This window comes from Patagioenas fasciata, chromosome 3 (genome assembly GCF_037038585.1).
Source record: "Patagioenas fasciata isolate bPatFas1 chromosome 3, bPatFas1.hap1, whole genome shotgun sequence".
NCBI lineage: Eukaryota > Metazoa > Chordata > Aves > Columbiformes > Columbidae > Patagioenas > Patagioenas fasciata.
Window position 1 is genome coordinate 42175519 of NC_092522.1, and position 22706 is coordinate 42198224.

Sequence of the window (22706 nt, forward strand, 5' to 3'; positions counted from 1 at the left end):
ATCCATGATAACAAATGGCTCCATTCCCACTGTAGTGTTTCTGAGATGACCAACCAACACACTTTTTCTCTATTATTTCATCATTCACAGCATTTTGTTTGTGCTTGATTTGCTTTGATCACCAAAAACAGTTATTCAGCATGACCCTATTTACTAATACACACCACCTACATCACAACTGTATTACAAGTTTTAACCTGGACAACTACATTCCTCAAGTGTTTCTGCTTTCCATGCTGCACACCACCATGTGCTTCTCCTGCCTGACAGCTTTTGTTGGGAATCATCCTTTGGGAGTTCTACCATTTTCAGATAGTCCAAACCAAGTTCACAACTCTCTCTCACCTTGATCATCACCTACGCAGCTCAGCTTCAACTGCCATCTATCACTGAGACACACTAAGCTTTTAACATGTTTGTTGTCAAACTAGTCATCCTAAACAAGTCTGGAAGTTGCATGAACCCTGATGAGGTCCGGAGCTTTCAAATATGACAGCTGATAGCTCTTTTGCACATTTGGTGGCCCACTGTGCCTGTACTCAAATACATATCTCAGTTGATGCCAACAGTCATGTCCCCCCACACCCCAGGACACAGTGACTCTTCACGTTCACCTCCCTTCTGGCTGGGGGGGCAGGAGAGGTAGGACCCCCAGTCAGAGAGGGTCCTGAGCCAAGGAGGTGCCCAGGCCCATGCTTGTAAAGACCAGAGCCGACCAGACTATAAAACATGTCTCCCTCTGAAGAACCCCTTTGAGCAGCCTTCTTGGAGCAGTGGGTCTGTGATGGGAGTCCTCATCTTATATCAGGGACACTGTCTAAGGAGACTTCCTGGGATTGAGAGTCCTCACGTTCTCCTTGGTGAGTGATTATTTTCTTCTGGATAGATCCCTGAGTGAGCCTTTGCCCACCCCAGGCAAGCAGGTATTTCTTCTGGGTACCCTTGAATGGGCCAGGCTTCTTATGAGTGAGTGTGTGCTCACTGTGGAACATCATTCTTGTGTGGTTGTAATGGTAACAACATCCCAAATAGGTATATTTGACCTACAATTTATTAAGTGTTGCTGCAGTTGCTGACTGATTTTGGATTACCCCCCAGCTTGCATTGGCTTCTGTTGTTTGGTTTCAGTCTGTCATTTGGTTTCAGTTCTGAATTAAAGTTGGTTTAACGTTATTATTTGCCTGGGGTTATCTTGGGTGCCTCTGTGACAACACAGTCTGAACTGCTACCATTTTATTAGCATCTTACTACTGAAATGGTTGCAGCCAGTGTTTTCTGTTCATTCACCTCAACTCTTGCTCTCCTACCTAAAATACCATTACTTGGCTTGTTTAAATATGAATTTGAGTACAAAACTCATTAAAGTTAAAACAGTAGTATTTAATTTACTAAATATTTCCCTATAGTTGCCACATCTACCATGTTCATCTACAAGGAATAACACTGATCTCTTTTCGTCCAAGGAACATTTAAAGATTTGCAGGATTCTCTGTTCTTGTTGTATCTCAAACAACAGCAAGGTCAGGCCCATTGCTAGCTACAGTAATACAAAGACAACCTTACTGAAAATATCAACTGTTATTGGAAAACAGTCATAACTATTCCAAGCCTCACATTTCAAAGTCCTTCCCACCCAGCTCGCTGTATTAGTGCTACTGAACAACAAATATGACATTCTAAAGCACTGTAAAAACGAAGATAGTACAATGACATTTTCCTTCTCCATAAGAATACCAGAGCACACATATTTGATGCCAAAGCTTTCTTTTCCTCAGGCCTAGTATTCCTGTGATGCTACGCCAGATTCAGGGTTTCTTCCCTGAGATGTTTCAAAACCAGAAACTGCATTAAAGGAAGGGGGAAGACCACAGCCAGTCACCCATCAACATGACAAAAGAGACCCACAGCAAGCAAAGAACAAATCGCAATTTTGTTTGAATAATCGGCACTGCAGTAAATCATTATACACAATTTCTGCAAGTCCAGTTTGAGAAATGACTAATTTTTTTTTAAAAGTGGCTCAAAAAATTCCAGAAATATATAGACCAGACCTGCATCTGGGCAGTCACAGTAGCTTAGGTACCACTTTTGACAGAACAAAAGCCTAAATGACTGATTTCCATTCAGCCAAGTAGAGGAAATCTGCCCTCAAATGCTACATACCTCAGCATATTTGCTTGTTCACTATGCTTCTTTGCATCTTCTCCTGCTGTGAACAGACTATTCAGAATGTCTAACTGACATCCACAGAGAACATGACCACAATACCGATTTCATATTTTTTGAATCAGATCATGTCATAACTTAATCTACCTATACAAATCTCATCTGTTTCACTCTCCCAGTTCTGGGCTTTGTCCTTTACATGTCGATATAGCGTGGGACACACAGCTATAGCCATCTGGCATAGTCAGCCTCAAATGTTCAGGATTTTTTGTTTCGTTTTTTGTCGGTTGGGGTTTTCAGGGCTTTGTGGCTTGCTGGTTTGGTGTTTTGTTTAGGGTGGTGTGTTTTGTTGTTGTTGTGTTGTTTGTTTGGCTAGGTTGGTTTGTTTTAAGCTCTTGGGTGCATCACTTCCTCCAACATCCACTAACCAGAAGAAAAGGAATTTCAGAATTTCGTGGTAGCATTTTAACATATAAATTCATTCTACTTTTGTATCACCACACACATATCAATAGCAATCATAGCCAGTAAATACAGGATTCGAGAATCACCACTTCATGTCTGAAGCACAATACATTTCTTTGATTCTGTCAAAGGCTGTTCACACCCCCCAGCTGCTTACCTCAGGTCGCAGAGAAGGAAGGATAACAATTTCTTGCAGAGCTTGTTTAGCCAGTTCCTGCCCTGCGATATCATCGAATTTGACAGCTGGCCCACTAACAAAGAAATGGAATACTAATTAGTCTTAACAATGAGATACTCTTTTTCAGCTGCAGCTGACTAATTTAATGCATTTGACTATTTATATAGAACCCTTTTGAGGAAATCTACAAATTATATTGCTAAGAATTTTAAAAGATAAGCATCTAAAAAGACAAGCATTTCTGAGTTGAATTTTCATCCTTTTGCCAATGTACCAACAACAAAAAAGCTCCCCAACAATCTCCAAAAGACCCACAACAGAGTAGAAGTACTAATTTTATTCCAAGTGGACAAAGACTGTACTGAAAAATGGGCTCTCCACATTGAAAAGCCTACTTTTCTTCAGACTTACCTATCAACAATCTCATTCAGGATAAGATTAGCAAGATTACTGTCCACATTTCTAAATATCTTCAAGTCTTTCTTTTTTCGCGGAGCAGTGGTAGGAGTAGAAGGCTTATTTGTTCTGCTATTTTTAGGAGCAGCCTGGCAATAGGGGAAGGAAAACAAACAAACAACTCGATATTTTTAAAGCATTGTGTTAACAAAATTACTTTTTCATTTAATTTGCTCCAGCAAAAGCTAAAATGTTAACACATACCGGATATTCTGATGTTGCATTTTGCTACAAATCATACTATCATATTCAGCCACAGATAGAGCACCATAGGCTCCAGTAGAAAGGGGTTTTTTGGTTTGATATTGGTTTTGAGGATTTTTTTTTTTCCCCTGAAGACAATCCTTTATATTTCACTACGGCATTTTCCCCCCAGCATACTCTAGAAATACAGCATCACAATCTGTTTCAGATTCTCAATGTATATAAGCAAGAATTTCTAGTCCTGTCATGCTTTGCTAACAGGCCACTTAAAAGCCTTCACATTATAGCAGCAATAACACTTAACTATATTTATGTACCATCCGCTCTGCTCTTTGTACTGCTTCACTGTGGGAGTAGCAGAGGGAGATAAGGACAGAAGGGAAAGAGATGGGTCAAAAGGAATGCAGCATTTTTGTGTCTTATTGGTATAGGACTTACTTTTGTATTTCAGTCATAATCTAACCACAATTTGCTTTTCAATATGGCTGCAATACACCCTGTGCATGTGTACTTTAGAAGAGAAGGAACGTCTAGGGAGAAAATCTGTAGCTCTGGAGTAAGAGGTTGTTTTTTTTTTTTCCTCCATCTTTTTCATACTGGGACTAACATTTATCTTTCTCCTAGATAAGCTTATCCCAGTTTCCCATGCAATTTTCAAAACAAGTATTATCATTTATAACTACAATCACAACTAACATCCATTTGCCCATTCAGCTACCCAACACCCCCTGGTTTCTAAAATCCACTCCGCAGCCTAGCTCAAGAGGTTTGGCCAAAAACTCAGGGGCTTAGGGGTTTTTTCCAAAACCTTTCTGCTACTACAATACTGCAATAAAGGCAGCAAATACAAAGTTTCTCCTGGAATTTACATTGACTTTCTAAGCATATACTGCTATATTTATCCTTAACATACCTTATGAGTTGAAGCTGCAGGATTAGGTGCTGGTCTAGACACAGAAGATGATATCCCACTGTAGCTAGGTGTTCTGTGGTGACCTGAGAGGCCTGTGGATCCAGTTTTTGCAACAGTTTTTGAACGAGGAAGGGAATTACTTGTGTGTGTTAAGGGATCCTTCTTTTTTGGAACCGCTCCACTTTCTACAAGGAAAACCATTAGAACGAGAACACTTTCAGCAGCCGTACTTTTATCATCAATTCTAACTTGAAGACAGTAACGTTGACATATATAATACAGTATTATAGCAGAATAATACACATTTTTGAAGAGGTTTAGTACTCTTAAGGGCATATTAAGCTGTAGGTTTATCCTAAAGTTTTGAAATGTAAAGACCTCTCCAAACCAACAGTGGTTAGCCATCTTAGAAAAGCTGGAGATGGTTAAATCCCATAACAAGGGAAGAACACCATCTATTCCTTAAGACAAAACATCAGCTGGACATTTTTTGTTCCCTAAAGCTCCTAAAAATAATTCTAATAATCCCCAAATTTCAAGCCATTAGAATCAGAGCAGTCATTCCTTAAGTGATGTTGGCAGGTTAGTTACTGTGGATTCTAGACAACACTATCTAGCACCTTCCACACAGAAGCTTCACCAAGGCACTTTAATTTGGGAAAATTCCAAAAGTTATACTTGCAAGCAACTACCAGGAGCTTTTTTTTCTAACTTTGTTTCACTTCAGGTATCTCAAGGTATAAGTAAATTCTGAATAAATAGCTCTGAAGCAGCTTACCTTCCTACATTTATAAGTCTTCAAATATTATATCAAGCCACTGAATTCAAACACCACCACACATTCCATTCACACCTCCTCTAAATCATCTCCATGATGGAGCAGGAAGGTCTCAAATAAATCTACAGATGAAACTTAACATACTGGCCACAGGTGACTAAACTACAAAAGGCCATTTTGGTCCAGAGTAAGTGAAATAGCATTTGATTGTTCAAAACAGAGATTAAGAGGTAAGACCGTGCCGCAGTGAACACGCATGTTGGTCAGGCTGGTTAATGATTAGAGCACAGCATCAGATGGGGGTTTCTGTGGTGGGAATACAATACTGGAAGCTGTCTGGTACTGCACTGTTGTCTGCAATGGAAACTGAAAATACTGCCTTATTTTATGTCCTTTTGAAAGGATCAAGGAGCCTTTCGATTAGATAAGAGAAATATGGTGTCAGAGGTAGGGAAGCTCAAGATGGATTTCAGCTACAAGCTTCTTCACTAAGCTTTCTGAAATGCGCAACTCACTTTGACTTGTTAGTCTTAAGCAATGAGCCAAAGAACTCAATTTTTAAGCAAGTTAATGACTCTATGAAAATTTTTAAATTATAATAGTACAGTTCAGTTAAAAATACCTGAAGTAGAAAGCCTCATCATTTTGAATGTCGTATTTAAAGAATTAAAATAAAAATACCTCAGTGAAACAGTATCATGGAAGGATCAATTCATTACTACCATGTCCTCAGCCTCTTTAAACATAAAAGTCTTACATACTACCAGGAGCATACCTTTACAAAGCTCGCAGTTATCCATGTGTTGAACTACTTATAGGCTACCAAGCTTCTAAAACCTTTCTCCAGCCACAAATCTACCTCTTTTAAGAGTTACGGAAACTCTGCAGGGGTCATCATAAACAATGGAGATGTACCAATGTGCAAAAACAAGGGAACTTGAATAATATGATTAACTACATTTACACATAAGATACTTCTTGGGGAAAAAAAAACAAACCAAACAACCCAAACCAAACATGCAAACAAACACCACTAAGAAACAAAACCCACCTGCCAAAAATCAAACAAAAACCACCAAACCAAAAACCACCACACCAAAAAAAAGCAAACCACAAACACACCACCATGAAACTGGCTACCAGTTACTGAATAAATCACACACAGACACGGAGCTGGTTACATTCCTTTGGTCAACCCTGCCCAGGAATTTCCAGGTCAAAAACTCTCCAAAATGAGGCATACTTAGTAACTTCGAAATTCAAAAAGCAGTATATGAATCTATTAAAAACTCCAGCTACTCCACACTTTGACTGGTCCAATTTAGCAAAAGGTGGCACTCAGTTTGGTTTTTTTTCTGGTTTGCGTTTTTGTTTTGTTTCGTTTTTCCCTTCAGCCTCACTTGCACAACTGGCTTAGTCAACATGGGATGGCTACAAAAAGCTTAAGTAGTTTTTCTCCATCTCCTTCACCTTAACCGTGTTGCTCAATTATCACACCTTCCCAGAGCTACCCCATTCTATTAAGAACAATACACACACTGCAATTTTGAGAATCATAAAATTGCACAGGTAAGGAATATTTCAGGAAGCTGGGAACACAGGGAACAGGAAGTGAAACCAGAAAGGCTTCAAAACAAATTATGATTTACTCTAACTGTACCTCCAGGAATCAAGACCATGAAGCTTACACATGTTCTGCGGTCAGTCCCGCTGGGTAGCACGAAACAGCACTGACGAACTACTCTTGAACACACTTGTTCACTGTCAACTCCAGAGGGAACTGCACTTTATATACAAATTTTCACTGACGCAGCAAATAAAAATGTGATCAAACTTTTCAGAATTATGGTTTATCTAGTTTATCTGTTTCTAAAGGGTGAAGTGTTTAAGAGCACATGTATGTCTTGTCAGACTGACAGCACCTATTGTTTTATTATGTAAAATACAGTTTTGCTGTGACAAATGCAAAACTGCCAAAACACATTTCTTATCCATTTGTATTTGTCATCTGCTGAAAGATGTAAAATGTGCTGCAAGTGGCGCTAAAGCCTTTGTAGCATCTCCAGCAGCTTTTTGCCTAATGTTTCATCATTCCATATAAAACAGTAATGAAGTGCCTAAAATAAGTTCTAATCACAAAGACAGGCCATGGTATTTTTTCAGGTGTATTTGAAACAATGAACAATTAAATTGTTTACTTCATATATGCTTATAAGATAGTAACAGTGACTTGACAGTTTTGATTTTACTCTCCAGTTCTTGATGGGACAGAATAATTTACTTCAAAGCTCTAAGCTAACGCCACTAGATGATGCAGAAATACAACTATAAGATCCTGAAAGCGTGCCTGAAATTTTCATCTGTCATCCAAATAAATAGATAAAGAAATTATGAACAAGCAAGGAGCAAATTTTTGTCTGAGATTTTCTATCAGTTAAATTGTGACAAGCTGCAGACACAGGTGCCCAATTTCAGACTCCCTTACAGAAAAAAAAAGAAAGTTAAAATGCACTTAACTGTTTTTAAAGGTAAAGTGAAGTAAGGATATGTTTGAAGAAATTTAAGAGACACTGGATTATACTACACACCTGGAAACAGAGACAAGCTGAGAAATATGCAGTTCTAGCTTATTTACTTGATAAAGATAGCAGCGTGCTTTGTATTTCTAGAAAGGAAACTAATTATAATTTCTTTTGTGCGTCTAAAACAGATTAAGGCACATCTTAATCAACTAGTTTCTGCTGGTTTACAACTTCTTAAGCATCCAAAAAAAAAGTTTCAATTAAAATTATAAGCAGCACCAGCCTTTAGTTGTTAAACCTTATACATCACCAGGGAACAGTCCTCAGAAATTCCTTATGTATGCCTATTGATAACTGATACTAAGTGACTACGAGAAGTTATTTTATGTGGTTTGTAGACCTCACGTTGGAAAAAAAAAATTCAGTCTCAAATTTTATGTATGTAGCTTTATTAAAAAAAAAAATCTTTAAACTGCTTAGCAAAAAATTTTCTGCAAATATTGCTTAACAAAATACATGTAGCAACTGCAAGACTGATAAGTTATTCAGGATCAGCATTCACAATAGCCCCTAAACAGGAATTCCTTCAAAGATTATATTTGTATTTTTCAAATAGTTACATTCAAGTAATAAAAACTAGCTAACAGAAAACTTCATAGTTGTTCTCCTTTCTAAAAGGACAGAGCCGCATCAGTCAAAGAACTAAGGTTGCCAAATTATGGTGTTGAAAATGATCTTATTGAAACTACTCCTTCTACTTGGGAAACTCATTAAAAAACTTCAGCATTAAGAGTAGAATTTTTGCAATCTGAAAAAGATTGCCAATATAAGCCTATTAAAGACATGTCAGCAGATGCTTCCAAGTGAAAACTGAGATAAACTAGCTACTTGCACAGTGCTAATGTTGTGGTAAGAAACAGAAATGTAATGCTTTTTCTCATCATATATCATTCTGAGATTTACAAGTTAAGTGTAAAATGGTACACTGGTATTACTGTAATACTATCAGTATTGTATGCCCAGTAAATAAGTTCATGACAAATAAATACTGCCTTCAGCAAGACTGGCATAATCTCCTTCTCCAGCCAGTCTTAAAACAAAAAAACAACCACCCACAATGCAGAATAAAACAGGCACATCTGAGGAAAACAAAAAATACAGCTGAATAGTTTTACATCTAATTTAAGACTGCTATTAGAACAAGAGTGATGGATACACTTAAAAAATAAATATATATATATATATATAAACATGCATTTCAAAATAAAGTTTGGGGTCAAGGCTACTTGTCATTACTTTTAAGACAAGTTACTGCATAGTCTTCTGCAACTGAATGGCAGGTGATACTGCTCTAATGAGGTCTTATAGAACCTTATTAGAAATCTTTCACATAAATATTCAAGAAAAATCTCTAGCTGTTCAGTGAAGCTAGGAAACTATCTATGGATGAGGAAGACACTGATAGGTAGCTAGAATTGTACCTAGAATTAAGTACATGGTTTTGAAAGACTGACACAAATAATATCTTGAAAGAAGGAAGAATCTCAAGTAACACTTTGGAAATACAAAAAAAAGTGCAGTACAGAGGTGAGAATAGAACAGCAGATAGAATTAAAAACCAAAAATATCTGTAAAGAATCTGGCCTTTAAAGACAAATGAAAGAAAGCAAAGTACTTTTTGACCAAAGAACAGGCAAAAAGATGCTTGAAGTTAGAACTATGAATGACCATGTTTCAGGCTTCACAAAATCCTGGACTTTTAAAAAGCCCAGCCTGATCAGGCACCAGCACTTTACATATATAGAAAAACGAAGCTTATGACAGAGCCCTGTGGCTCAATACCTCTGTAGTACCTCTACTGCCTCCGTAACAGCAGTCCACTTATCTCAAGTAGCCTGCAAGCTGATTCTGTACAGTTTTCTAAGAATTTCTCATCTACTTTGTGTTTTCAAATGATTGCAGTTGTCAGCGTGAAAATAACATCTCTATTACAACATGTATAAAGGAAGAACAACAGCAAGATGATCAGCAAATGGAAGCAAAACTGATACAGTACTTTTAAGAAAAAACTGTAGCACTAATGTATTCTTAGGAACAAGGCTGTTTCCCCCTGCACCCTAAAAAAACAGACAAGAGCGTGTGAGCACAGGCACTAGCCAATTAAGAAATTCAAACAATAGTTAATAGGCTGACTTTACTGGTACTATCAGGGACTCTACAGCTGCCAAATAAATTCAGTACTTCAGGTAATCCTCTGACTTCCACAAGTTATGAATCTAAAATTTACCTTTGGCAATATAAGTGCAAATGGCAATGGAACAAGGCTCTTGAAGATTTATTCAAAGTAATCAGTAGATGCCTGGTACTTGCCTCTGGTTTATGACCTGCTCTTTAGTCCTGTCTCTCCTCAGATCCCACTGAGTCTGGTAAATGAAAGTTTCTCTGTTAGCCCACATTCCTTTTCAGAAAGTGGGAAGACAGTCTCTCAGAAAAAAGCATCCCCAGAAGCCCATGGCCCTTTCCTCCAGTTTTGCAGAAGTGGTTCAGTGCTTCAGCTTCTATAAACCACAAGCAGTATGACTCCAAATGGGTAAACTGACTAATACCTCTTTCCACAAGTTTACTCATAGTGACTACCTTCTCCTATGGAAACTTCTGTAAATAAAAACACCTGCCACAGAATGGGCAAAATGTTTCTTCATTTCCAGCAGATGCCAAAAGTTATTCTATGCTTTGTTACTGAGTAAATTAACAGTCTTAAGAGTGACAGTTCAGTTTAATCTTCTCCCACAGTATTCAATTCTGAGATACGTTGAGAAAAGGGAACAAAAAACCCCAAAGAGTTTAAAGAAAAAGCTGTTCATACTGAATCAGATGGAGCACATTATCAATGTTTGTGTGCATATGCATGTATTTGTTCATTGAATCTCTAGCCAACCAGGTAAAAAGGCAGGAGCTGTACTGGATCATTTAAGGTAGAGAGTTCTCAGAGTCTATCTACGTGTGAACTTATAGCAAAGAGCCATTTTAACTACATATTTTTGACGAATGCAGTTAACAAAAATACCACACATTCAGTAATCTAAGAGGGGCCTAACATGACATAGTGCCACTACTTTAATTTCTCATATATTAGAAACAATAAAACCAAACAGTGAGATGACTTCAGAACTAGAAACGAACTTCAAAAAAAATGCATGTGGTTTACACTACATTTCAAGTTTAGTTACTTTAAAAACTCAATATTGCTCCTGAATCAGCAGACAAGCTTTATGAATTCCATTGCTTGTTAGCGCTCTATTTTATTTAACTTCATTGTAGTCTACTGTATGAATTATCAGTTGAGATAACAGTTGTGACAATAGCTTACTGCACGCTCAAAACACTTCCTGGAGACAATTCACAAACCTCACAGTAACTTTATTCCTTGTTTATGGACAAACAAGTTTACTTCTGCTGTTTTAGTACCCCTAGCACAGTTTTCTGGGAAAGGATAAACACAACCTTATTTGACAAAAAGCAAGTTTTGTTTCTCTGCCACATACCCCGTGTTTTAATTGTGTATCACTTTCTCAGAGTAAAAACCCCTGAAATTTAATACAGCTTAATTCAAATGCACACTCACTCTCCCAATATTGCAAAGAACTACTCATGTAGGCACAATATATAACTTACATATCCTACACTGACTTTGACACTATCTGAAACAGGTTTATTTTAATTCCTTTAAGAATGTAACGTAACAAATATTTTCTAAAGTATTGTTTTAGTAAATAGTTTTGGATCCTAGCACAGGTATTGTAAGAGAATGGAATACTACAAAATAAAACAGTGTTGTCAAAGCCATAGAAAGGGTGGGATGTATTTTATATAAAGCATTTAAAACCAGAATTTTTTTTTTTTTTTTTTTTTTTAAGTTGGTGGGGCCAAAACATAGCATTGCATATTTTTTCCCTGTAATACACCGGAAACTGAGAGACATCCCCTCAATAGGCGCTGGTAAAACCAAACCCACCTGACTGGAGATGTCCATTGCGGCATGCCAGGTTAGTACTGTCATTATAGACTTCCATTTGCGGCTTGGATATTTGCAAAACTGCCTGCAGCTTCTCTACATAGTAGACAGAGGGGGAGGGAGGAAAAAGGACAAAATAAACAAACAAAAAATAAAAATGAACCAAGAAAATTTATGTATGTTGAACACACAAATGTCAAGTTTGGCTTTGTTATACTTGATACAGAGTTAAAGATAAAAGGAGTACTTCTAACTATTCTACATGTTCAGCAAATTTGTAAGAAAAATCTGTCAGTATAAGCATGACTGAAAACAGCTTTAAAACTAGCCATTTATGCCTGAGTTAATTACAACTATATTTCCAGTCTAGTGACTGTAGTTACTTCCCAAAGCAATGGTCAGGATTAAATCAAATTCATTTACTAAATATTTGTGTTGATAACCCATTTCTGAAAGTCCTCACCAAGGTGTTACTTCTGATCAACTGCCAGGAGTCATTACTTTTCTGCATATTAAATGTTTCACTTACATAGTAACAGCCAGACAACATTTTACAGAAACCTCAATTGTTCAAGCAAAACACCATGTATACATTATGATGACATCTTTCAAGATCCCTATTTAGAAATATAATTGCCTTGAAATTAAGTCAATAAAATTGTCATGCAATCTGCATTATTTAAGAGGATTAACTTCAGAAACATCTGAATACAAGATTTATAAGGTTAAAGATTAAGGAGAAATAAATTAACTCTAAGAAGTCATGATAAACTAGCCAAAGCGTAAGTCAAAGAGGTGTAAGGCTGCAAAGGACACAAAATAAGAATTAAGTCTCAGGACCATCTGTTCTCCACAGCTCACCTACCATTCCTGCTTTTCCCACTGCACTAAAAACCTCTAGGCCTTACTTTTGGGGTGCTTTACAGCCTCTTCCACTTTTAATTCACACAGCCCCACCCCTTTTTGTAAAAACAGAACAGGGTTTGTAAGGATGCAAGGGACACACTGCCATACTACCCCTCCCCCTGCCTTTTTTTTTTCCCCCCCCTCAAGAGATAACAGCACCAAGAAGCTGCAAGAAAACAGATGGCCAAGTAGAGGAGCAATGTCCTCTGGCAACACTAAAGCACATAATGCAAAATAAGCCAAATGCTACTGAAAATGTCCATAGCCAAGATCATGAATGCCCTGACTGGAGGAAGAATCACCATTCAGAGCTTGCAGACTGTACAGCCAACAGGCATAAATACTTCCTTCCTCCTCTTCATCTATTACAGATCTTTTTCCAGTCTTTCTGCTTAATTCCTTTCTTCTGCCTGCTCCTGATCACTCACTGCTTAGCTTCTCTGAAAAGGATCTTTAGACCCAACAGTTTAAGTGACAGTTTAATGATAATATCCAGACTGAATAAGATGCAGCTTAGAGTGAAAGCTTAGTAGCAAATATGGAAATATGGAAAGCTGAAGTTCAAGATTAGTATGTGCACCCAGGGTTTACTTTGTTTTAAACTGAAAGCATTGAACAGTCAGGTACAGTAAAACAAGAAACCATTAGTCACACAAGAACAGTCTACACACAACCACAGGCTTTGTAACTTGCCAGATGTCACTCTAAGAAACCTCCCTCTGAACAAGCGTAAGAAAAGTCCTTTTAGTGTAACTGGCGGCAAAAAGGGTGGATGATTGTAGTGGGCACAGTGCTACTGGAGGAGACAGCAGGGAGAACAGTCTGCTCCCTGCCCAGTGCGTGCAGTCTGAATGGAAAGTACACAGAGAAGCTTAGGAAACAAAATTAGTATTAATAGAAGTGGTAAGACATTAGATAAACAGTTAAGTTTTGGAGAACATTTCTGAAGTTTACAAAAAAACGCCCCACTTCCTAGCAAATGATCATAATAAAACCAACTGACTTGGGCAGGAATTCAGGAAATGCTATTTGCTTCAACACTGCAGTTGGAGACTGGGTTTATGCCACAATTATCAATGACTTAGCAAGTTCCACATATTCAGGAACTCCAAAACCGCAACAAAAAAATGTAATCCAACTGTTGCCCAGTTTCAACTCACACAGTCTTCCCATCACATGACGTATTAACATGTAATTTTAATATTGCACACAAAATTACGTAAAGCACATACATCACTTTGAGACAGTGTAGTTGTAGAGTCCTTTGGAATAAGGAAATAAATTGAGCTATTAAATATTATTCCAGGGAATTAACAGGACACCCTGTCACCTTACGTTCAAATGCTTTCTTCCTATGTCTCCAGACACTAAAAAAAAAAAAAAAAAAGTTCAGAGAATCTCATTCACTGTTTGTCCTTGATGCTACAACATCGACATAAACCTACCAAGTAAACACCACTGCAGCCACTGTCTTATTTAGTTAACACTAGATCTTGAGTTCAAGGTAACTGATTTGTAACCTCATCTAGGTGTTCCTGCTCCGGCACGGGGATTGGACTAGATGATCTTTCAAGGTCCCTTCCAATCCCTAATATTCTTTGATTCTGTGATTTCTAATCAAAAAATAGTTATCCTGTGACAAAAGCCTGAAGCAAAACCATCATCACCTCTAAGAAAGTGGAAGAATCCCAAAAGGTATCTATTGAAGCCCTCACCCTGAGGTGCTCTGAAACACAGAAGAGTAACTTCAGGTTTCAGGCTGTCATAGTACGGCTCTAAACAAAATAAGACAGTGCAATATATAGCCTCAAGACGAAAATAGGGCCCAAAATAGTAAAGCCACCATCCAAGGTAGGCAGCTACACCCTCTTGGTTGAACATTAAAAGGCATCAGTGGTGTGATGACACACGGTGATAACACACGGGTGTGATCAGACATCTCACCCCCATCAGTGGTGTCAAGCAACTTAAATTTACATGGATGACCCAACACACTAAGAAAAAAAAAGAAAAAGAAAAAAATTCAAATAACTTAGCACTTTTAAGGGATGGTTATAATCTGTATGATTTAATTTTCATTTTCTATGTATTACCAATATAACTTGCTTGACTTGATAGCATATCATTCAGGCAGTCTGCAATCACATCTGTCTCGCAAGCGGGATGAAATATTTGATATTATTGTTTATGTCAAGTTTGTTTCATTCTGCCAGCTAATGCAATAAATGACTGGCCTTTTCTCCCTTAAGAAATAAAGAAATTCCACAGGGCTAGAGGAAAACACATACCCTTTCATCTTGAGACTTGGATTCATAAGAAAAATCACTTTACTGAACCCTAAAAGCTTCAAGAGCCTCAGGTTTGCTTCAACCACAAAAACATCTCTACACTACTTAAAAACTTCTAAATATCTGTTACTATAAGCAATGAGCTAAAAGCTGTGTTTAGAATTGCACATGCAATTCAGGTCTAGATTACCTTATATTAAAAAAAAAACCAAACAAGTAAAATTACATACAAATAAATACAGATGCTGTCAATACTTGAAAGTTGCTTAGATGGTATAACGAATATTACTCAAATAGATAAATGACGATCAAGTTTAGAGGGATTTAAATTAATTGGAATATCTCTCCAAACAACATTCTCTTCCTTTCTAAAAGGCAGATTACTTCACTTTCTCTTTTCTGTCCGAATTTTGCTCTCAGGTACCTTGCCTGAGGCAGATCCTTAGTGCAAAGTACTAAATGACTGATAATTTCAAAGTAAAAATTTGCCATATTTGACTTATGCAATGAGTACTATTCTATCTGATTTTCTTTCAATCTGCACTCTGAATCAAGAATATAAACAGCATGTGATCACACATTCTGGTAGTAAAGATGAATGTACCAGCTTGATTTCAACTTTTAGTTTTTCTGCAATGCTTATCCTTTTTATCATTTCAGGCAGAGCACAGCAAGTAAGCCACTTATCAACGTCACAAGTGCTACTAAAATAACACAAGCATGGATGAAGCACTACCCAAAAAATACAGACATGGCTACTTCAAGGTTTAAAGCACACTATTTTTTTTAAAGAAATCCTAGTTGCTTGCAATTAGGATGTCAGCAACACGCCATACCTTACCAAAGATTGCTAGCATGTAACCACTTTCACTCTTTTGTCCCCTAGTTTATATTACCTCTAGAAGTCAGCCTTTAATCCTACTGAGTTGAAAATCTTTTCTGCATGTACGAAGGTTCTAATGACAAACATGCTCAATAAAGCACAGAAGCCTCTTCACCCCATGTTCCCTTCACTTTTTTTCAAAAAGAACTAAGGACACCACGAATTCCAGGGAAACAGAAGGGATTCACTTTCTTGAGGCTGTCACAATTTCCCTGTCAATCACCAGTCAGGACCACAGAATAACAAAGCGTTAAGAAAGAGAACATGAGTTTTCCTGTCTGCTCCATACGCTCCCAGGGAGGGAGCTAGTAGAACTCAAAACAACACAGGGCAAGATTAAAGCTGCAAATACCCAAGTTAAACCCAAATACATTTATCAGTTCTCCCTTAACAAGTAATTTTAAAAAATGGTCTTTATTTTCATTTTACTGTCTGAAGTGAAAGCATTTCCAAAGTTCTCAATTTAGAGGACGCACTACACAAAGTTGTGGGTCTGTTGCTTGATCGGGGGGAATCTTTGTTTATCATGCATATTAAGATGCCATTTCCAATCCTGTCTGGTTTACTCTGGCCATTAATAGCTTATATACAACACTTAATTTTGATAAAACTATAACTATACTACACTATCCTTCTGAAAATAAGCATTCTTACCTGGTAATCTTAAAATAGAACACTACTAAATAAAAATTATGGGAATTAGGATTTCACAACCTTATGATCTATGTAATGCTAAAGAATTATTATTACAGCACATACCAACAAACAGAAAAATTGTTATGTGACAGGAGAAACACAGAAACATAAAAAACCTAAACTAACTCCAGCACAAGTTAGTAAAAACTTCTGCAGTTTACAAGTAAAGCATGCTATGATATAAAGACTTCTTGGTTACTTTGACACCTATTTCTTAAGGCATAGGGAAGTGGGTCATGAGATTCCAATTTCAAAATCCACCAACAACATTGAAAAAATATTACCTACTCTCAGCTAAAAAACAAACTTAAGAGACTCTACACAACGACCCCACTTTAAAAATCAAAGTGATATTACAGAAGAATGCATTACATGAAGTTGTGCAAATAATTACAAACTTTCCAAAGTCATGAATTGTAACTGGTACCTAAAAGCTGCAAGCGATCCTTGGCCATTGCCAAATTTGTCATCATTTTAGACTGCAGACGTCGAGCCCGTTCACACTGATCACCTTACAAAGAAAAATCAATGTTAAAACACAATTTGTTAAGTCAACGTTTTTAAGTGCTAAAATACTGACACCCAGCCTTTCCTCCTCTTCCACCCCTTACTATCTTCTCCACTAAGGAATACTATTGCAAAACTAATGAAAAAATCCTAAAGCTTTTAATTTAATGAAGAATTTAAAGTTGTTTGACACTATCTGCTTTACAAATACTGTTCATAGAGTGGTGGCAACGCAAGCATTGCTTTGCATATTCTCTAACATTTCATGCTGACCTAATATATGTTGTTGGTCCGTGCATTTTTCTAAACAGAGGTTGATTATAAAATATTTTTAAAAAGCTTGAAAAGTGACTGAGAGGCAAGTACAATTTAAAATAATTCACTTTGGCAAAATTAACAGATTTAAATTCAGTTGACTGTGTCCCTTTACATCTCAAAACACAGAGAATTACAGACATTAATATCACACTTCCTAAAAAATAGTGTATGCTCAAGTCAGGCCTTATTTTTTTTTAACTGTGCAGTTTAGACGCGTATCAAATGCCACTGATATTGCTGCTTAAGTAACATGTCACCATATACTGTTCACAAACATTTCCAAACATAGCTGAGGAACAAAACAGCAATCTGCAAAAGCAGTCACAGGTTTGGGTTTTCTTTGGGGGGGGGGGGGGGGGGGGGTAGGTGGTTATTACTACTATTACTTTGACAACAGAGATTCTTAGCAAATCCTTCACTACACCTATTTTTCTATGGTACATACCTGCTTCTACACTACATCTTAAATGTTTCCATATACACAGATGGTTTTCTTTCTTTGGTGCAAATGTTCATTTTTTTGGCATAACCATACAGAAACACAATGCCAGACCATCCCAAATTAGGGTGTTTCTTTTTTTAGATATACTGAAGGCAATATAAAATTCTGCATAAGTGAGAACATGAACCGTCAACTTCAGCAAATCAAATCAGGAGTCAATATTTTGGCATTCTCATTACATAAGAAATAAAGCGTTTTACTTAAGAATTTTCATGTACTGCTCATGATTTTTGATGGCCTGAAAATATTTGCAGCAAGATTTGCATGTGTAATAGACCGGAACATTAAGGTAGAACAGAGAAATGGACCAGTGCTCACCTACAGCTAAAACAGGAATAAGAAATACTCTTCAGAATAAATGCATACAGCAGACCATTCCTAACAACTACCATTTTCAGCAATATTGATTCCTCACTTTGAAGAAGTCATAAACAAATATCTTTTCCACAAAACTCATAACTGGCTTACCTTTACCAATTACTAAGACAGCTATTCCTTTTTCGAGTTCTTCAATTCCTTTCTTATACCATTCAACAGCTTGTTCCTTTTGTCCTGCTTAAAAAGGAAGTGAACCCATTATTTTCTGTAATGAATTAAAGCTTAGGAATGGTTCCATAGAATATGGTATAAAACAAGTAATGAAAGGAAGAGATATTTGAACAAAATCCTACGATTTAAAGAAACACTTAAAGGGACACTGTCAACTTTATATCTCCTTAGTTCCAAATAAGCTCTTCTATTAAAAACAGGTACTAGACCAGCCTCAAATCACTTTTGCCTGTTTTATGAACACTTTTCCATCTCCCCAACAACCCATCCCCCCTAAAAAACAAACAAACAAAAAAACCCCAAAACACAACCAAAAACCACAAACACATGACACCAACCCAAACACACACACAAAAAGGTAAAATAGCTACCTTACATATATTCATCCACAACAGAAATAGTGAAATTAACCATTTTTCTTTCTGGAACATCAAATTGAGATTAATCTCTTAATCTTACAGTGATAGCTAATACCAAAGTAAGATTAAAAGCACAGAAACTCCCCAAGAAAAGCAATGGCTCTAAGGTACCACAGGAGTGAGACACGAGACACTTTTCTTCTGGTTAACTTCTGTACAGAGCCACTCATTTGTCACACGTTTATTTCTTTGTTTATCCCATCAGGAAACCGCCATATTGTAGGTGTGTGTCAACATTCACAAGAAGTACAATACATGTGCACCTCTGTACCAACAATGTCCTAGATAGATACTACAGCAAATACAACCATCAACAGGCCTATGTCTCACCTATCCTATCTGACACCATCACAGCAAATAACCTGTCGAAGAGATATGAATATCTACTTCATGGTGCTCCCATTTTATAAATACTCCGCATTAAAAAGACGCTTGCCTGCACACAGAAACATACTTTTACAAGGTAGCTATGTCACATCAAGCATGCCTTGCCACACAGGAATACTACAATTTAAACCTGATGAGCATTAACAAGCTGCTAGTGCTAGAAAACACAAAAATGCCTAGAATGAAACCTTCAGATACCACTATCCAAGTTTCAGAATAGGCAAAGTTTCAAAAAACTATTCATAAGTGCCAAACAATTACCAGTGATCGCGTTGCTTCTGCACTTGAATCTTTTGATAACTTTAATCCCAAACCTACTTTCTAGCAAATTTTAGTGTCAGTAAAAATATTTCAATACATTTCTAGAATCCTCTGAAGGGTTTTCTCTTGTTCCTTGATCCTCTTTGTAGTGTGTTTTTTTTTTTTTCTTTAAGCTTCTCCCCATCACCTATAGAAATAGTTTCAACTGCAGTGTAAATTATACTGATCATGGCTACTAGAAATAAAATTTGAGACGGTTCCATTCAGGCTCTGCTATGGCCTGAATTGCTTTGCTATTCTGAAGAGCGGTTGTGAACATACCAAGGTCATCATTAAAATCTCATTTCCCCCTTTTTAACTGGAGAAGTTTTAAAAGCAATATACCAAACCCAGCTGTTTGCGAAGGCAGTGATCTGAATTGTACAGAATGGTTTACTAGTTCTCAGTGATTGAGACACACAATAAAAAAGTCACATTCCTTAGAAGTCATTAATTTGTTGTACTGGGTCTGGTTGGGATGGAGTTAATTTTCTACACAGCAGCCCCAATGGTGCTGTGTTTTGGACTGGTGACTAAAACAGTGTTGATACCACACTAATGTTTCAGCTATTGCTAAACAGCACTTGCACAGCCTCAAGGTTTTCTTTTTCCCACTCCAGACCCCCAGCAAGGAGGCTGGTGGTGCACAAGAAGATGGGAGGGGACACAGGCAGGATGACTGACCCAAACTGGCCAAAGGGGTATTCCACAATGTGTCATGTCACACTCAGCAAAAACACCTTGGGTGGAGGAAGAACATGGTGGGGGCCATCTTCCAAGGCAGCCGTTGCTCAGAGACTGGCTGGGCATTGGTAAGCAATTGCCTTTGCATCACTTGTCTTCCCCCCACCTCTTTCCTTCACTTATTAATGTGTCTTTATGCTGAATTGCAAGTTTTCTCACTTCTGCTCCTCCTGTTCTCTCCTCTGTCCCACTGAGGGGAGTAAACAAGTAGCTACATGGGTGCTCAGCTGCTGGATGGGGTCAACCCACCACACCACAGGTGCTGTCCCAGTCCCTGGAAAAGATGTTAAGTTTGATTTTGAAAATATCAAAACAAGAATATTAATTTCCCAATAATTCAGAAACATAAAAATTACCAGAAGTGCTATCATGATTAATGAAGTGTCCATAGCTTCCAGAACAGCAATAACACTGCATAATTAACAGGATAATAAAATAATCCAGAAATCCTATAATTTCACACAATGTCCCTAATAAATCATTTTCTGTTGGAAGTTACAAAAAACTTGTTCGCATATCAAATAAATTCAGAGGTATGCTGGTACTCCAGTAAAAACAGATAAGCAAACAGCAAAGCCATGCATAAAAGCAAAGTGAGTTCTTTCTCAGTGAAGTTAATATTGCATTTGCATGGCTGTAACACCTTTGCAACTGCTTGTGTTAGTAAAGATTTTTTTTCCTGCTAGATGTATGACCTGTGTAGCTAATTAATATGCGACAATTCTAAAAATATCCATAGAGCAAGTCCATAATTAAAATCAGTATTCGAAGGCTCACCCTTCAAACCACCAACAGTTATAAGCCACAACAGTGGCAAAGGCACCTGATAATTTAAGACTTAGATACTCTTCACAGAGCAATCATCAACCAGACTGAAGTTTTAAGCTACATCACCTTCTCTCATTATTTGCTCCTATGACCCTCAATGCCCTTATACTGTGCATTTATTCTGAACTAACCTTGCTGCACAGGGTAGGTTTTTTTCTCCCAGAGCTTACCCTTGCCACTCCCAAATAGTCAATGCAAAGCAAGAGACATCCTTGCCTACATGGTGCTCTCAGCATGTAGTTTCTATTGAAGGCCTATTCCTACATTTTAACCTCATCCTCTAGGATAGCAGTTTCACCAAAGCTCAACTCAAAGGGTATAATAAGGTCTTCTGATGTTTCCAGAGAATTTTAAAACCCGGCACAGCATGCTCCTAAGGATGCTCATAGAGTTGTGCTGCTGCATTTGGACTAAATGGCTGAATCAAATGCACTAGCAATTGCTCTCTTTTTTTCTATTTATCCTCTAGACAGAAAAAAAAAAAAAAAATCCTCACTCTTGTGTTTTATTTAATTGAACCTTAAACATCCTCCTTAACATCTTCCAGTCACAGTGACAGGTTTTTTTTTAAGAGTAAGTATGTCAAACAGTTTAAGAACAATATTTTCAAAAACCAACTGCCAAAAAATACGAATAAATATTTCTTTCCTTAGAAGTCGGATTACTCCAAATGAGTAATTTGAGAGCCAAGTATCCTGAAGACTCACTTCAACAATTCCAGTATTTGTCAGACAGCACATTAAAGGATGCACCCTTATTATTGTCCCTGGTGCTTTTGTTGTTCGGGTGGCCTGGTTAAACCCAAAGCTAGTTACAGTCACACCCCCAGATTTTTTAATCGCCTCACCCACACCTCCACTGAAAAGCTTTAAAGTTACCAGGGTGAAATGCAAAGCTTTGTTTCGCGTGGGGAATGAGCCCGAGCCGCGGTTTCTGGCTCCGCGGGGCCGGACCGGGCCGGGGTAACCACATACAGACAGCGGCACGCAGCTCGCCCTCCCGCACGGATCCTTCGCAACCCCTAGCGGGTTTTGCTTGTTCTTAACCCAAACCGGCAGCCCCGGTCTCCCGGCGCACGGCCGGCAGGCCCTGCCCTCGCTCCCTCCCGACCCCGGCCGGCCCGACCCGGGGCGGCCGCCGGCGCTGTCTTACCGCTCTCGTCCTCGTCGATGCGCAGCGCCATGGAGATGCACTCGAAGGCCCGCTTGTGACAGGCCCGCACCGTCTCGGGCGCCCCGCCGGGCTCGGGCGCGTCGCCGGCCCCGGCCCTGCTGCCCTTGGCGGCCATGAGGGCACCGCGGGAGAGGCGCTCGCAGAGCCAGGCGAAGAGCAGCCCGAGCTGGAAGGCGACGAAGCGGAGCAGGGCGAAGGCGGCGAAGAGCGGGTACGAGAAGTAGTACAGGTTCCGCTTGTGGGGGGACGCCGCTGCCGCCGCCCCCGCCGGCGGCACGGGGGGGGCCGGCCCGGGCGGCGAAGAAGGGGAGGCCCCGGCGGTCGGGGGCGCGGAGCTGGAGCCGGCTGAGCCCTTCTTTTTCCCTCTGCCGCCCGGAGAATTCATTCACCGCCGTCGCCATAACCCGCTGCCAGGGACTGACAACAACCGGCCATGGCGGCGGCGGCGACGCCCCTTTCGCTCGGCCCCGTGGGAGGAGTGCGCTGCGGCCCTCGCCGAATGGGGGGCG

General features: G+C 38.6%; 1 protein-coding gene across 5 annotated transcripts in view; it reads right to left on the bottom strand.

Annotated features, from left to right (window-relative positions):
* The window catches only part of SPAST (spastin), a 38827-nt gene extending 16131 nt beyond the window's left edge, over positions 1–22696 (bottom strand). The window contains exons 1-7 of one of the 5 annotated variants that reach the window (XM_065833992.2): positions 22177–22694; positions 18266–18349; positions 16898–16981; positions 11698–11793; positions 4383–4567; positions 3221–3354; positions 2789–2882 (exon numbers count right to left, since the gene is read on the bottom strand). In XM_065833992.2, the coding sequence (XP_065690064.1) occupies positions 2789–2882; positions 3221–3354; positions 4383–4567; positions 11698–11793; positions 16898–16981; positions 18266–18349; positions 22177–22582 (1083 nt within the window). In that variant the 5' untranslated portion in view covers positions 22583–22694. Of the gene's footprint in view, positions 1–2788; positions 2883–3220; positions 3355–4382; positions 4568–11697; positions 11794–16897; positions 16982–18265; positions 18353–22176 lie in introns of all 5 variants that reach the window. The other 4 variants (XM_065833991.2, XM_065833993.2, XM_065833994.2 and 1 more) reach the window with 4 other exon arrangements.
* Positions 22697–22706: the final 10 nt, after the last annotated feature.